The sequence below is a fragment of the Notamacropus eugenii genome, chromosome 4 (assembly GCF_028372415.1).
Source record: "Notamacropus eugenii isolate mMacEug1 chromosome 4, mMacEug1.pri_v2, whole genome shotgun sequence".
NCBI lineage: Eukaryota > Metazoa > Chordata > Mammalia > Diprotodontia > Macropodidae > Notamacropus > Notamacropus eugenii.
In genome coordinates this window covers 452,422,097-452,439,507 of record NC_092875.1, presented here as the reverse complement: position 1 = coordinate 452,439,507, position 17,411 = coordinate 452,422,097, and the positions used below count along the sequence as shown (strand labels likewise).

Below are 17,411 nucleotides of genomic sequence, written 5' to 3'. Positions count from 1 at the left end.
TGCCAGTTTTACACAAATTGAATCCCATTGAGGTTGACTTGTCCAAGGTCCCAAAATTGGAAGCATAAAATCTCATTGCATGAGTAATGCAGCTGGGCTTGTTTGGAACTCTAGGGAGAATGATACCCCACCCAAGATAACCTTATCACCTTAAATCTCCTCACCATACTCAACAGAAGCCCAGATCCCTCCGTCTCCTCTCCTCTCCTCTCCTCTGTGACTGGAGTGCTGGAGGGTAGAACACCAAACTCCTGGGAAAGCTTTCCTTTCTGGAGGGCTGGGATCTGGGCTTTCCACCTAATGAACTCCACTTTCTATTGTTAGCTTCACTTAAGTGCAGGGTCCACCTCCTTGCAGCTTCCTTTTGTGTACTGTCTCCTCCTCCTGCTTCTTAATGGGCAAAGAGTGCCAGGCCTGGAGTCAGGAAGGCTCATCTTCCTGAGTTCGAATTTTGCCTCAGACACTTACTAGCTGTGTGACCCCCGGGGTAAGTCACTTAACCCTCTCTGCCTCAGTTTTTTCATCTGTAAAATGAACCGGAGAAAGAAATGGCAAACTAACCCAGTATTTTTGCCAAGAAAACCCCAAATGGGTCCATGAAGAGTTGGATATAATTGAACAACAAAATTATTTCTTAAGCTCCTTGAGGATAGGGTCTTCCTTTTGTTTTGCTTTTTAAAAATTTGTATCCCAGAGCTTAGCATCATGCCTGGCACATAGTAGGTGCTGAATAAATGTTTACTGGAATGGATGGAGGGATTCTGCAATCAAGAAGCGGTTGAAAGGGTCTAGCTGAAACTCTAATCCATGTCTCCTGATTTAGAGTTCCATTTTCTTCCTACTTCATCACACTTCTTGTTTTCAAGTGTCTATTTAGCATTATATTGATTAAATATTTAAGGAATGGCAATACAGGTACCTAAATGCATAAACTGGCTAGTAAATGCCAAAGAAAACAGTGAATAATTTTCTTTTATATAAATTATATTCCATTTATAATAAATGTCACATAAACAATTACCACATAGATATTATATACATTACTAACTATTGAATATATTACATATCTTGACTTAGTGTCAAATTATTTTAGAATGTAAAACTCTCATCAGTTCTCTATAGGAACAATATTAGTTTGTTTTCTATTACAATCACAAACCAGGAAATCACTTAGAACATTGGTTATTTTCATCTTTAATTTAATAATAAAATGCACCTTTCTCATTTCTACTAACTGCTATGCAACTTTGTTAAAGTGCAAGCAAACAGAGCTACATTAAAAAAATCAGTAGGTATTCTTCCTTAATTTTTAACCTCACTCTGGTAATAGCAATTGTTTCAATAGAGTCAAGTCATTAAGAGAGCTGTCCTGAGTCAGATCTTTCAATTATCAAGTATTACCAAAAAAAATTATCACTTTATAAATTCAATTTTGCAGATAAACTATAAAAAACTAATTAAGGAATCTGCAACTTCTCAGTGTGATTGTTGAGGGAGTAGGCTTTGGTCATATAAAGGATCTGAACATCATTTATCTAGAGCTGGGAGGGACCTCAGAGGAACTTTAGTCCAATCTCATCATTTTACAGATGAGGAAACTCCAACCCAGGGACATGGAGACTTCTCTATGGTATATAGAGAGCTAAATGTGGGAGCTGGGATTTGAACCTCTGACTCTCAGACCTAAACTTTATATCAATAATTGCCAACTGAAACTTCTAAATAAAAGTAGAAACTCTACCTAAGTTCCCAGCTCATTTCCAGTTACATCCAACACATAGTCCTATTGTCACTTTCTTGTTACCACTTTATCATGAAAATGGTTCTTTCAGCATTAACATAATTTTAAAAAAGGAAGTGGCAACCTAATTCAGGGATAACTTTCAATAAAGCATTGAGGTCTTCAACTCAGAACATTAGCATTTAGGACATTTTGTGCAATTTTGGGTGCACTTCTCACCCAACCATGGGCAAGTCATTTGACTTCTCTAACATTTGGTTTTCTCATCTGTAAAATAGGGATAATAGACTTAACACCTTCCTCATAAGATTGTTGTGGGGCTCAAATGAGATTATGAATACAAAATATCTTCCAAACTTCAAGCCACTATATAGATGTACAGTGCCTGACACATAGTAGGCACTTAATAAATGTTTATTGATTAATGGCTTGATTAAATGTCTATTGTTATTACTACACTGAGATATGCTTATTATATGTTCATCCTCTTTTTGGTTTCAGGAAATCAAATAGTATTTGAGTGTTCTGATCAAAATTTAAACAAGGGGATCTTTTCTCTACCTAAAGTTTTTTTTTGACTATATAAGTTTTTGACTATATAAGTTATTCTACATTGATTGAGATCTGTCTGTCTGTCTCTGTCTCTGTCTCTGTCTCTCTCTCTCACACACACACACACACACACACACTGCATGATCTGAGGCAAGTTGTTTGAGCTCTCAGAGTAGTAGACAATTTTCTGAGAATGTAAACTGTAAGGAAGGTGTCTGTCTTCATTGAGAGAGCGACTCAGCATCCAAAAGTTCACTATGCCGCTGAAGGCAAAGGTCCAATCTATATTCACATTTAAATCTGTTGTACTGGATCTTCACATCTGGACCAGGACCTCCCCTGAATCAGTATGCAAGATAACCCCTTTTGGAACCTTGAAGCATGACCAATAGCCACACAAGACGTTTTTATATCATGTCTATGTGGTTAAAGGTGAACCAAAGGAAGTGGGGAAGCAATTTCAAAACGTGTTAAAAAATGAATATTGGGTGTAGAAAAGTGGAAACCAGTGAATTGAAGGTTTCTGACTAGTTGCACTCTTCAGGATTTTATCTCCTGTAATTCAAATACTATTGGTGGTAAAAATGTTTTGAATACCACCATCTATTCTTGATCTCCAAATCAAAGGAGACATAAGTAAAAACTAGATCTTCTGTTAAAGTGGGGATTTCTTTGGTGGAAGGATTGGATAGATGGCATGCAAAGTTCCTTCCCCCTTCAAGGGTCTATGGTTCTATTGCATCCAGTCTGGAAAGTATGAGGTGAGTACTGAAAAGGATATTGGGTATTCACTGGCCTTTGAAATTCAGTAATTAGAGAAAGCAAAAGCCATGCTACAAAGATAATAAGAGAAAAGATGGTGTTCTCAGAGGGTCAGATTTAGAACTAGAATGTACTGAACCCACCAGGAGTACAAGGAATGAGGGAGTTCTCTAATCAAGTTGTACCCAAAATCTCTTCTTCAAGGATAATCTTAGGTAGGAAAATAAGTCTAGTACCATGTGGGGGTTAAAGTACAGAGTATCATCTTTATTCTCCACATTATTTCTGCCCAAAATTGATATGCAGATGACTTCCCTTTGGCATCTAACCAGAGTTGGATATAAAAACAATTTCTTTCTTTTTTGTGACTTTTGGTTTTTCTTTTCCCACTCATATAATTCATACCAGAGAAGTAGTGTGGTATAGTGGAGAGATTTCTGGCTTGGGAACTAGGAACACCAAATTCTTATCCTTACTTTGCCAATGTTTGACCTTGGGTTTCACCTCTCTCTGGGATTAAACTTCTTAATTTGTAAAAGAAGAAGATTGTGTTAGATGACTTCTGGGGCTCCTTGCACTTCTGATGGTCTATATGCTGCTTTTCAGTTGGCAGGTCTTTTGTTTTGGTATAAGGGGGTGGCATTTAATGAGGAATGATGTGCCTTCATATTTTACTTTCCAAAAACTTCACTTTTCAGTGGGAATATATTAAGAGGAAGGCTTAAGCAATGAAGGCTTATTTATTAAAACCTCACTCTTCAATGTTGAGATGATTTCTGATGTAAAAATAAAATTTTAAAATAGCAACCAAGATAAAAAACAATTTCAAAACAATTGTATAGGTGCCTGCACCATGACCTCGGAGTTCACATTTTTATTTCTGACCAGTTTTTCAAAGGCACTGTTCAGAATTCAGAAGACATCTCATTATTTTGCTGGAGTTTTCCCTTTCTGCAAACCAAGAGGCATCCTGGCTGGCCTCTTTTCCCCTCGCTGCTATGTGACACTGACATCAGCAGAGATATATTCAGCCTAGACATATGATCCTGTCTTGTACAAGAAAGAAGGAAAGAAGGCTCCATTTATGGGCAGGACATGAAAGCTAAGCTGAAGACTATGTGGCATCTACAACAGGTGTTCCTAAGAACCACAACTCCTCCATGATCTGACTGAAAAAATTCCAAAGGAGCTGTGGCTCTATCCCAAACCAGTGAAAACTGGGAAATAAGTATCTTATTCTAAACAAAACTGGCTTCTGTTCATCAAGATATATTGAGTAGATCATAATCATGAATCTGGGGCAATAGCCATAAGGAGACTTTAATAAAGGATAGAATTTCCTTACCTAGGAATCTCTAAAATTAAATAGAATTTATCAGTCTGTGGTAGTGGTCTTACAGTGGAGAGGAATGCTACACATCTTAAGGACTTTTTTATGATACTATGACTTGATGTAGGTTAAAGTAAAATTGAGTGCACTTTCTGTTAGTGGAGGACCAGTTTATCTATTGGACTAGTATTGAATAGAAGCTGACAATGGAACTAATTCCTAATGTCTTGAGCATTGTGCCAATAGGTCAAATGTATAATCTTGTCCCCTAGGTCTTTTTTTTTCTAGGTATCTCAGGCTCCTTCTACTTCTCTCTGGCTTCAGGTTTTGGCACAACGTGAACTAAAAGCGTGAATTTGTAGAATAGATTTAGATTTTCTAGGTTTTCTCTGTCATTGGTACAATATTTATTCAACAAAAATTGTTTGTGCATAAAGTACTACTATCCTAACTGATTAAATAATTTGAGAAAATAGGTAATTTTACTTCTGACTCAAATTTATTTACTGGGTTAAAATAAAAAAGGAAAAACCAACCATCTGGTCCACTTCAAAGAGGAGACATTATGGGTGTGGTGTTTAACAAATCAGTGAAATTCTTACTTTGGGTTTCATATTTGGATGCATTGGTCAGTGAATACAAGACAGGGAAAAACTCAAATCAGAGGAAAGAAATACTACCTTTGAGTGGATAGAGTTAAACAAATGTTTTGTGTGTGTGTGTGTGTGTGTGTGTGTGTGTGTGTGTGTGTGTGTATTTTTCTGGGGGTGTAAAGGCTAAAGCCCCAAATCCATCCTTTTTCTTATGATCAGCTGTTTATTACATCTGACCCTGGCAGAATATTTTAACTAGATCATCCATGAATATTTTAATAAACTTGAATCCTTTTCTGACATTTCAAACATAACCTCATGTCATTCATGCACTCTCTGCAATTTAAAATGTACAGCATAGCCTCAGCTGCAGAAAAATTGCCATGGTTACTTCCTATACCAACACTGAACTGCAGTTGGCATTTGAAAGTATTGTATCTTCTTGCCTTTGCATCAAATATGACACCAATATCTTAATAATCACATTATTATGAATTAATATTGAACCTTGATGGAATATGCTATGGAGGCCACTGTATAAAGGACTTAGATGTGTAGAAACAAACTAAAGGTTTCTTCCCCCCTTCATGTTTCTTATTTAATAGCTATCCTCATTTTAATGCCAACTATGGTTTTATTTTATAAATTATATTATGCACAATGCAAATACCTGCAATGATGTTTTCTCTTACTTTAGGCCTGGGGAAGTTAATTCATCTTTGAGAGCAAAGAGTTCACAGTTAGTGTGACTCAAGTATTCAGCTCTGTAAGTGATATGCCCTTATAACGGTGCCCTTATTATTCCTGGCAATGGCGCCTAGAATTTAATCATCTATTGTGAATGCTCAGGTCTCTCGATTACATACTGCTTACTTTTTGAAGTTTCACTAATTAAGGTACTATTCAATATAAAGGTTATTACTAAGGTATCATTTAATAAGCTAACTGCCTCAGAATGTGACTTAACCAAGAGATAGTTAAAAGGGCAGGTTTTTCCTTTCATTGTCACAAACTCTTCCATATTACCTTCTGGATTATCTCATCCATTATCCATATCATCCATTATCAGTCATCATAAGGTTCCCCAATCCCCTCCGAAAAAAAGATTGGAGTATGCAAAATTGTCTCAGTTACCTGCACTGGTGCCTGCACCGGTTGTGAGGTCCCCGCCCATCAGACCACCTATGGGATAAGAGGACATTGTCAGAACAGGAATGGCTAAAAAAAAAAAAATCATAAAAACTTTGCCCTCAGCATCATTAATACCTTACCCCTCCAAACAACCATGAGATTTCAGAGTACCCCCAAGTCATATTTCAGCTGACATGTTTGTTTCATCATGACATTCTGTGCTCAAACATTAAAAATACATTCTACACTGACACTGTGCCAAGATCATTTCTTTTTCTTACCACTGACATTGTCCAAGGAAATTTACACTTTTTACAAAAAAGTCACATTTGGGTGGTTTGAATATTTTCATTTTTTCCAAGGTAATTATTTTAAGGTAATCATTTCAGAAAAACCAAAGACACAATAAAATAGCTCGGTAAGGCAGGCACCAATAAATACTTATCACTCCATATTTGATGTTGGATCTCTTACACAATTAACGTTCTTACCTCCTAAAACCAAAACTACCCTCATCTATCAACTGCCCATGAAAACAGACTGACTATTAACTATGTGTCCTTCTCACAGATATCTCTATGGCAGCAACAGCAAGAAGATAATTTTCCTTGGTAAAGTTTTGCGAAATCGTTTTCCCCCCCAAGCAAACATTATGGGAAAAATTGTTTATTAGGAAGCAAGTGTTGTGCCAAATCATGTAACACCCTCTTTTCCCAAATAAAGTGAATCAAGTGCAAAAAAGTTTTTGAAAAAGTCCTTGTCCATTATTTATTGAGTCATAGACATGATTCCTAAGGTCATGTTTAATATGTTCATGACTGATTTTCAAATGTGGAGGCAAAATTTATTTTCAGAGTAAAATTTGGTTAAAAAGAATTAAGAAGCCCTCAAAAGGCATTCTTGCTTCAAAGTCAGGAAGACCTAAATTCCCATTCTATTTGCATGATCCTGAGCAGTCACTTAAGCTCTCAGTGCTTGAGGGAGTGCCAAGAAAGTGCCACATGGCATCAGCTGAGGGAGTTTCCTCTGTCTACACCAGTGAAACCACAAGTCCAAAAAAAATCCCTATTCTATCATAGTTGCTTTCAATTATAGAGGAGATGATATGGAAAAGATGAGTTTTTTCATAAGTAAAAAGGAATAGTTCCTTTTTATGTTTGCAACATGCTTTCCTCAAAACTCTGTGATGTTTTTTAGGGTCAAGATTATTGTCCTCATTTTACAAATGCATAAACTGAGGCTCATAGTGGTCTCACATGGGTATGATCTGTGGTTGAGGTCATGTCCAAAAACCAGTTTTCTGAGGCCAGTGCTTCGCATGAAGTACTACATTACTGCGCTTGGGATTACTTTCTAGGCTAAGTAGCAAGAATGACAATGTTTTCATGGTCTCATTTCTAGGACTAGGAGAGAACTTTGGAATTAAGTAGTCTAATTTACTCATTCTATACATAAAGAGTGTATGTAAGAGAAGAGACTTGTTCAAGGTCTACAAGCACTAAGAAGTAGAGTGAGGACTTGATACAAGTCTCTTTACTATAACTCTACTTCATTTAATTCCACTGCATTTTCAGATTAGTTTTAATGTCAACAAATGTGAAATTCAATTAAATTTCTATAAAGTGGAAAGAGGAATATATGGATGCATTTTAATGTATTTTTTTAATTGAAAGAGTAAAAGCAATTAACAGGTAACAAATTTTTCCTTAGACTTTAAGGGTTATCTATTGAGACGTTTTTGAAGAAAACATTTTTAAAAATGTGAATAAAATGCTTAATTTCTTATAATGTAGATCCACAAACCCAAGCACATTCAAAATTACTTTCTACAAAGCATTCTTTCAAAAGATTCCAATACAAACATATCACAGATTTATGCTGCATAGAATTTAGAAATGGTTTGGCTTCTGAGTTTTTCTCTTAATAACTTGGATAATGTTGGAATTGATGAGATGGCACCTTGCCTTAGTACAAAGTAAATAAAATACCATAACTCTTCTGCTAAAAGTAGCCTCTTAAAAATTATTTGTTGACATTCAATATTTGACAGTACATACCTGTGTTACCTGCACTTGGAGGCCGATGTGTCACTCCAGGAGACATACTATTTCTCTGCAAAGAAGGGTGGGCCAGTGGCAAAAGGTTGGGGTTGCCCAGCGAGCTGACTGGATTACTATATACCAAACTGTTGTGATTGGACACTGGGATAGAAACTGGCATCTCAAAGTTGGGTGGTGGAACAGCCTGCATGAATATAAAGAGAAGAGACCAGAATAGTACAGAAGCTCAGTAGTCATAAAAGTACAACTTTTTCGTTTTAATTCAAATATTTTGTAGCTTGTGGTTCAAATTCTTTAAAAAGCTTTTTTTTTTTGGTATGAGGATCAATTACTATACAGTTACATCTTAGACCATTAAGAAAGGCTTTTAAGATGGTAAAATCATAAATTGATTTTTAATACAGTTAATACATTTTCTTTGTGAATATTATAAATTGTTTCACTTTTGTCTAAAACAAAAGTCGACTTCATTAGACTTTATCTTTTTTTTATTCCATTCAACGAAGTCATAAGTCATAATTGTTCATCTGTGATATCTTAATCAGGAATTACAAATGACTCAATGATCAAAGGTACATGATGGTGAAGACTTCATCGCCCATAGAAACGTGAGGACTGTGATACACACAAGGGAAATTTTACTGTAATTACTTAAACATATATTTATTCAGAAATGTTAATAACACAAAGCTATCTCCTGGCATTTTAACAGTATATATGTATAATTGCATTTTGAGAAATTTTGTCTTCTGAAAATAACTACAAAGAGAGTAGATGAAAGAAAGGTGTATACAAATGTCCAGAAGTACAAATGGTACATACTAGCTAATAATTTCAAATTTAGGGTGGTGGTGGAGGCTTATAATGGCTTTAGAGCATACAAACTATATTACCATGGATAGACTGATAAGATCTATAACTCTATATCAACTAGAAAGAGCTTGTAATTATGTAATTATCTGGTAAAGTCATGTAGGTGGCTAATTAGGATAAAGCCCCAAATCCTGATTTTTCTCTTTCTTTTGGGGGGGCAGTTCTATAAAAAATACCATTTTGTGTGATGGTGCTTTTCTGTTTGGAATTATGAAGATATTAATAGCTCTAAATAATATACTTAAGAAGCACACACACCTACAAAGTTATTTCTTACATTTGAAATGGAAATTTGTATTGTGTACATTGTCAAAGGCAGCTAGATGGCTCAGTGGGAGAGAGCACCAGGCTTGGAGTCAGAAAGACTCATTTTCCTAAGTTCAAATCTGGTCTCAGACATTTCTTGGCTGTATGACTCTGGGCAAGTCACTTTGCCCGGTTTCCCTCAGTTCCTCATCTGTAAAATGAGCTGGAGAAGGAAATGGATGGCAAACCCCAAATGGGGTCAGAAAGAGTCATAACTAATACAAATGAACAACAAAACTGCCAAAGGATGGATATATACACATATGTGTATATATATATATGCATGTATGTATATGTGCACACATATATGTATATATCTTTTATATAAAGATATGATATATAAAAGATCATATATATCAAGGCATATATGTATGTGTATATCTATGTAGAGATATAAATATATACATACTCACACACGTAATCTTAAAAATGGAAAGTATACATAATATTCCATAAATAATTTTTACATAGGTATTTGTTTCAAATAATCTCACACAAACATTGTATAATAGAAAATATAAATGGAAAATATTTTGAAGTATTTTTTTCATTCTTTAAATCCTACATTTAATTTTGTCTAGCCTAGGACAATTCTGAAATCTCATGACAGTTCTATGAGAGTACTATTGTTCAGTTCTTCTCATTTTGTCTTATAAGGTCCTTCATGTCCCACAGTCTTTATAATGCTTCATTCCTCCTGTCTCCTAGGGTCTGACAGGGGTATTGAAAGAAGTCCTTTCTTTCTTATTTCTTTGATTCCTTATCATTTAGAGGAGGATGAAAGTTTGTAGCTGCAAGATTATTAAAATTACTCTTAATAGACCTTATCTTGTGGTAAGATGGGAAGATGAAATTTTACTTTAGAAAGACACCATGCTTATTTTTACATCGAAATAAGGAACTTCATTAGTTGATAACATACCAAAGAAGAACACATACCCACACTTAGTAGCCCATTGAGAAAGCAACATGATTTTTTACAAATAAAACACTGTATCATAGAAGAAAAAGGCACAGATGGATAACATTTCTTTTTAACTGCTCAAGATGTCAAATGGTATTTATTCTAATTCCTTCCAAAGAACCATCAGCTGAGACCAGGATGGAATAGGTAGGATATTTGTCTTGTTGGTAACTTCTCAAAGTCTACCAGCTGCCAAAGGGGCAGAGGAATTTAAACATGGTGCCCAGTAGTCTGTTTTTTATGGTTCCACACAGACATTGAAGTGTTTTACCCCTTTAATTTTAAATGATTACTTTACATCACCATATTAAAGCTTTGTGGTTTCACAGGTGTGATTTCTCTCCACCACCATAGCCTACAACTCATCTACAACTTAGTAGGCTTAGACAGTCCCTTGGGATCCAGGGAAGCTAAGTTGCCTGCCCATGGTTAGATAACCAGTAAGTGTCAGAGTTGGAATTTGAATGTTGGTTTCCCTGATTTCAAGTCCAACACCATATATTATGGCACACGGTCTCTCAATTTATTTCCCAAATATCAATTTTAAGTTTGTATATTTACCAACAAAGTATAACTTTTCTCTTTGGAGAGTCACTATGGCATAGTGGATACAATGCTGGTCAGGAAAGAATGAGATGATCCCCACTTCTGATATTTACTGGAGGAATGACCTTGAGCAAGTCAACCTGTCAACCCTAGTTTTTGTTTTAGACAAAAGTGAAACAATTTATAACATTCACAAAGAAAATGTATTAATTGTATTAAAATCAATTTATGATGGACTCATGACCACTATGATCCCTTTCTGATTGAAATCAATGACTCTATGAAAATATTAAAATTTAAAGAACTTTGCCATTTTAAGCCCCACATCTCAATGGAAGTTGTGTGTGTGTGTGTGTGTGTGTATGTGTGTGTGTGTGTGTGTGTGTATGTATGTATGTATAGTAAAGCAGCCCCCACTCTACATCTCTGTATACCAGGGAATCAGGTATAATAAAGGTCAAATAATGTTCAAATTCATAATGATGTATCTTTCCCACTTTAACTCAGAAAACTTATGATGTAGGTATAATGAGATTCTTCTCTAATTTGCAGTAGATAAGCTTGACTTTCTTCTTATGGCACAAATATAGGGATAAAAATGCAATCTTTCTGAGTAAGAATATTTACCAAGGTCATCATTGTCAGTGAAAACATGCTGGATGTATTCACCGGCACACATGGTCATTCTCCCCCATGCCCATAAAACTGTCTGGCAGTGAAAGAATCCCTTTGGGATGTACACAAACTTTTTCAGGATTACAGAAATAATGCATTAAGTGAAATCTTATTCATCTGACTTCTATTGTGTCTATCTTATTATCTGGGAGTTACTTTGGCCCTGGAAAGAATAAAACCCAAAGATGGATATCCATGCACCTGTCCTTTCTTCTTCCCCTCCACCTCCCACTTCTTCTCTCTCACCCCCATATTTACTAAGAGTTGATTTCCTGTGGTTATTTTCATTAAAAATACTTTTAGCAGCATGCTAATAATGGCTCATTATAACTACCAATAAATATGCAATTACTATCTCATGATGGCCTAAGGACCATAAAAATACTGATTTTCTGAAAGCTGATTGGGTCTTATCAGGGTAAAGGGTAGTTGGTTATGACTACACATTCAAAGAAGATGCACATTTCACAAGTATCTAATAAGTACAAGACTGCTCTAAGTAGTTTGGTCAATCCCTCCTTGACCTCCTCCAGTAATTATTCAGAATTAGGTGTTTAGGGTAGTTTTGAAGATAATCACTATGAAACAGCTTTGATGTGAGTATCTGGATAGCTCTTCACAGATCAGAAATAGGTATTACTTGGTTATGAGAACAGACTTTGGAAATTCTGAATTCTCGAATTGACAAGATCAGTGATGAATGTTTGAGCTGACCTTTTTTCACACCTTCTTTATCACATCTTTCATTGTCATATCTGTATCATGAATTAAACATATTAAAGTAAGAGGTAAAATTACAAGTTAAAACTGATTCGACTAAAAAGCGTGGCATCATGGAATGAAAATGAGGTAAAGAATTAGGACACCTCTCGTTCTAGCTAGTTCTAGATTAGACTAGTAAACTAATTGGGTAATTTTAGGCAATTTACCTTATCCCTTTAGGTTATTTTGTCAGCAAAATAGAGGCGTGTGTGAGACGGCAATTGAAATCATCTCAAAGATACAATTTTATGATTGTATTTTTTTTGAATGGAGAGTGAATACTAATTCATGATTATTTGCTTAGCAATTCAGTCCTTTCCCCTTTGTTCTTTCTTTCAAATCAAGGATAATAGAACATATTTTAAAAAGACATAAAAATACACAAAGTAGTCAAATAATAAGACTGAAAAAATTCTGCAAACTTATAAGGAGAGTGTAGCCAGGCCCCAAATGAACTGAGCACTCAATATAGGGGACAGAATATGTAGAAAAAGGAAATACAGGCTGATGAATGCACAGTATTTATGTGTTTTTTATTCTCCTCACTGTACAAAGTATTCAAAAGTAATAAAGATTAAAAGATTATCTGTACACATTTACAGAACCCGCTATTTTTAAATTTTGTCACAAACTATATTTTAAGTAAGCAGAAAATTCTTCTACACTTAATTTTTTTTAAAGAAGTCAATATGTTTTTAATGTATGATTTACTTTCTGAATCAAAAAATAATTTGCATGATTGGTTTTTTTTTAATTCCAAAATCCCCTTCTAATACCTGATTAAATCTCATTTTTCATATACTTTTCCCTTTACTTAATGTTCTTTGGACAAAGATTCTATACGGTTAAAAAGCATTTCAAAACTGCTTATTCCTCCAGTCCTAGATCCTTTGTCCTTAAGAGCTCAAAAGGAAGCAATCTGGGACCCATAGTTATTTGGGCATAGGATGTTGCCACTAAAGGATTTGTAAGTATGTGGTTCGCTCACATGTAGTATGCTACTCAGGGCATCTAAGTGGCACAGTAAATAGAGTGCCAGGCCTGGAATCAGGAAAACTCATCTTCATGGGTTCAAATTTGGTCTCAGACACTTACTAGCTCTGTTATTTTGGGCGTCACTTAACCCTGTTTTGCCTCAGTTATAAAAAGAGCTGGAGAAGGAATTGTCAAACTACTCCAGTATCTTTGCCAAGAAAACCCTAAATGGGGTCACAGAGTCGAAAAGACTCAAGAACAACGTCTAAAGTATCCTACTCATATAGTATTTCCTACTCATACGTGCATGTGAGTAGTAGGTCCTTAACTCTATTTTGAATTGTTTTCCTTAGCTTTGGTTGTTTTCTTTTGCTGTAATGATTTTGTACAAAACCTAGCAAATCCTTTTTTTTTTTTTTCAGAAATAGTAGTAATCTCTAAATCAGCTCAATAAATCCTAATACAATTTATGAATTTTCAAGAAATGAGAAATCCTCTGTAAATAGTTTATTTTCATGTAACTGAAAAATGTTGGCAGGATACTAGGTCATAGATATAATTCATATAAATTCTATCATACAAATAAAAAGCTGAAATGATAATTTTTCCTTTAAAGGAGAGTTGTTGAGGTTGAGTCTTTGAAGTTGAAAAAAAATAGTACTTTTGAGTTTTTAAAAAAAGTTGGTTTAATTTTCACAAAGAAGATCATACTTGTCATTGCTTTAAACATTTCAGCAGCCTTGGGAACTTCTCAAAACATTGTTCTTAAGGAAGGATTCTACAGCAACTGGAGGCATTAGAAAAAAACATGACGCTTTGTACTACGGAAGCTAAAAGATTTACTAAAGTAACTGCGTTGCTTTCTTTCCATAATTTTGCCAGTGACGCCATGATGTTTACACTCAACTCAGCTTTCATTCAACAAGTATTAAATTCCTATTACATGCAAGGCATAGGGCAAAGTGCTGGCTTCCATCTTCCCTATTCTACCATAACTGCTTTTTCTAAGATTCCTGTTGATCTCCTAATCACTCAGTTCAATGGTCCTTTTTCAGTTCTCATTCTCCTTGACATCTACTCAGTATCTGATATGTTGGATGACCTCCTTTTTGAAATCCTCTGCTTCCGTAGCTTCCGTGATGATACGCTGTTGTTATTCATTTGTTTCAGTAGTGGCTGACTCATCATGACCCCATTTGGGGTTTTCTTGGAAAGAATACTGGAGTGATTTGCCATTTCCTTGTCTAGTAGATTAAGGCAAAGAGGGGCTAAGGGACTTGCCCAGGGTCACACAGCTAGTAAGCGTCTGAGTCTGGCTTTATACTCAGGTCTTCCTGACTCCAGGGCCAGTCGTCTATCCATTGTCACCTAGCTACTACCCCTAACAATAGTATATTCCCAAGGTCCTCTTCCTACCTCTAGGAACTTTCTCTATCTTCATTGGTTGCTCTCCTAGCCCCCTAAATGTAGGGAAATAGACAAACTGATAAATAACCATTTGTTTTTTTGTCTCTTGTTGCCTTTTTCTATTTTAATGCTTAAACTATACTGCATGCCTCAAACTGCGCCCCCACCTCTGTTTATTGAAATTCTCTTATCATTTAAAGCTCAGTTTACATGCATGATATCATCTCCATGAAGAGTTCCCTTAAAACCCCAAGTGAAAGTTCTCTCTTCATTATTGGACTCTTTCCTGTTGTTGTGTTTTGCATCTCTTCAACATACTTATCATATTCTGATATAGATTGTAATCATTTGTGTACCAGTCTTATGTAATAACTTCCACATATATTTATTAAATACTTAATATGCAGAGGACTGCATCAGATGCCAGAGGACAAACCAAGGTCAGCTAAGATATGCTCTTATTTAATTTATTTTAATTGTGACCCCCTTCATGAAGCTCACATTCTACCAGGAGCAACAGTGCTACATTATAAGTGCAGAAGAAAAGCAAAATATGAAGACATATTTGGGAATCCTTTAAATCTCACTTAAAATCCTGCATTTCCAGAGAAGACTTTCCTGATCCCCTTTAATGCTTGTGCCTTCCCTAGGTGATTATCTTTAGTTTATCCTGTATGTATCTTGTTTGTACAGAGTTGTCTGCATATTGTTTTCCTCCATTAGACTGGGAGCCCACTGAGAGCAGGGATTATCTTTTGTCTTTCTTTTGCCTCCAGTACTTAGGGTAGTGCCTAAGACAAAGTAGGTGCCTAATAAATGCTTATTGATTGACTGACTCCAAGAAATGAAGGGTCATTATTAATGGGTACAAGTGGGGATATGAGCAAAGGCTTCATAGAAGAACTGGAATTGAGTATCCTTAAAAGAACAGAATTTCAATAAGGAAAGATTGGAGGGAGAGGGAGGGTAGTTCCTGGAATAAAAGGAAGTGAGAGTAAAGACACACTAACAGGACAGGGTGGAATTTGTTTCAATGGCACGTAGTATAATTTAGTGTATGTGTGTGTGGAGTAGTAGAAGCAGAAGTAGTAGTAGTAGCAGCAGTAGTAATAGTAGTAGTAATAGTGTTAGTAACAGTAGTAATGTGAAATAAGGTTGGACAATAGAGTGGGCAGCTAGGTGGCACAGTGGATAGAGTGCTGGAGTCAGGAAGGCTCATCTTCCGGAGTTCAAATTTGGCCTCAGACTCTTACTAGCTATGTGACCCTGAGTAAGTCACTTAATCCTATATGCCTTAGTTTCCACATCTGTAAAGTGAGCTGGAGAAGGAAATGGAAACCATTCTAGTATCTTTGCCAAGAAAACCCCAGAGTCACAAAGGGTCAGACATGCCTGAACACTGTGGATAGTCACAAATATCAGGCTAAAGAGTTTCAATCGCTTTTGGAAAGCATTGCAAAGTTACTAAAGAAGTTTGAGTAATGTAATGACATGATCACATCTGTACTGAGGAAAGAAAAATTTGACAGCACTGTGCAGAAATGAACTGGAGGTGTGAGAGAATGGAAGTAGGAAGCCTTGTTCAGAAGCAATTAGAATAAATAGTAAAGATGAATGCTAACTTGGACACGTAGTATAATTGCGAATAAGATGAGGGCACAGGTTTAGACAGGTTTTACCAAACTAGATTACAAATTCTTTGATGGTCATGGCCACATCTCATTCATCTTTGTCAACCAATCAACAAGCTTTTATTTAGCACCTACTGTTTGGGCACTGGTGATACAAAGACAAAAATAAGAAACTTAGTTTTTATCAGGGGAAACAACATATATACATACAGTAAATATCAAAATTATATAGTGCTTAGCATAGTACCCTGAACAGAGAAAATATTTAATGAATATTTTTTAATTAATCAAATTTGATTTTAACTCTTGTGCTATCAATTATTGGACCTTTTAAGAAATTATGCAGCATTTTTTTTAATTCTGTGTGTGAAAGGAAGATGTGTAGTGGGGGAACAGAGTTATTTTAACCACTGTTTGCATCTTTAGAGATGAAGTGCACCCCTACCTATATATAAGGCAACAGTGATCCTAAGCAATGCTGCTTATCAGGCTTTACTTTACATAGTCACCAAACAGGATGTGTCCAGGAGTTTTCTAAACAAAAAATGTATACAGGAAATAGAAGACAAGGGAAAAGGTACACCCAAACAGGGATTAGCACATTATACTTTCTTAGAGTGGAATAATTGTTCCCACGACAAGTAAACATACGACAATCTCCTTGAAACTGGGATTAGACAATTCAAAACCTCTACATGTTCAGCACATAACTCATACTGCAGTGGGTGGGAGGGCCTCTGTGCGTGTTCATCCTCCGTTGCCAAAGAAGATCATGTCATCAGAGAAATAATGACATGACTTGCACTTGACTTTGTTTTGAGTGAGGGAGGGCTGTGCAGGTCACCAGCCTCACTTCTCCTCCAGAGTCATCTGAATCCAGTGACCAGATATTCATCAGGATGACTGGAGATGACCCAGGATCAGGCATTTGGGGTTAAGTGACTTGCCCAAGGTCACACAGCTAGTGAGTGTCAAGTGTGAGATTTGAACTCAGGTCCTCCTGACTCCTGCACTGGTGCTCTACCCACTGTACCACCTAGCTGCCCCAAATGTTTGAGGATAGATTTGAACTCAGGTCTTTTTGACTCTGGGTCCAAGGTTCT

At 36.0% G+C, this 17,411-nt stretch overlaps 1 protein-coding gene across 13 annotated transcripts in view; it reads right to left on the bottom strand.

The window, feature by feature from the left end:
- The window catches only part of MEF2C (myocyte enhancer factor 2C), a 194,409-nt gene that overhangs the window by 32,187 nt on the left and 144,811 nt on the right, over positions 1–17,411 (bottom strand). For all 13 annotated transcript variants that reach the window (XM_072606190.1, XM_072606195.1, XM_072606198.1 and 10 more), the window contains 2 exons: positions 8,167–8,353; positions 6,113–6,160 (listed from right to left, as the gene is read on the bottom strand). In XM_072606190.1, coding sequence (XP_072462291.1) covers positions 6,113–6,160; positions 8,167–8,353 — 235 coding nt within the window. The remainder of the gene's footprint in view (positions 1–6,112; positions 6,161–8,166; positions 8,354–17,411) is intronic.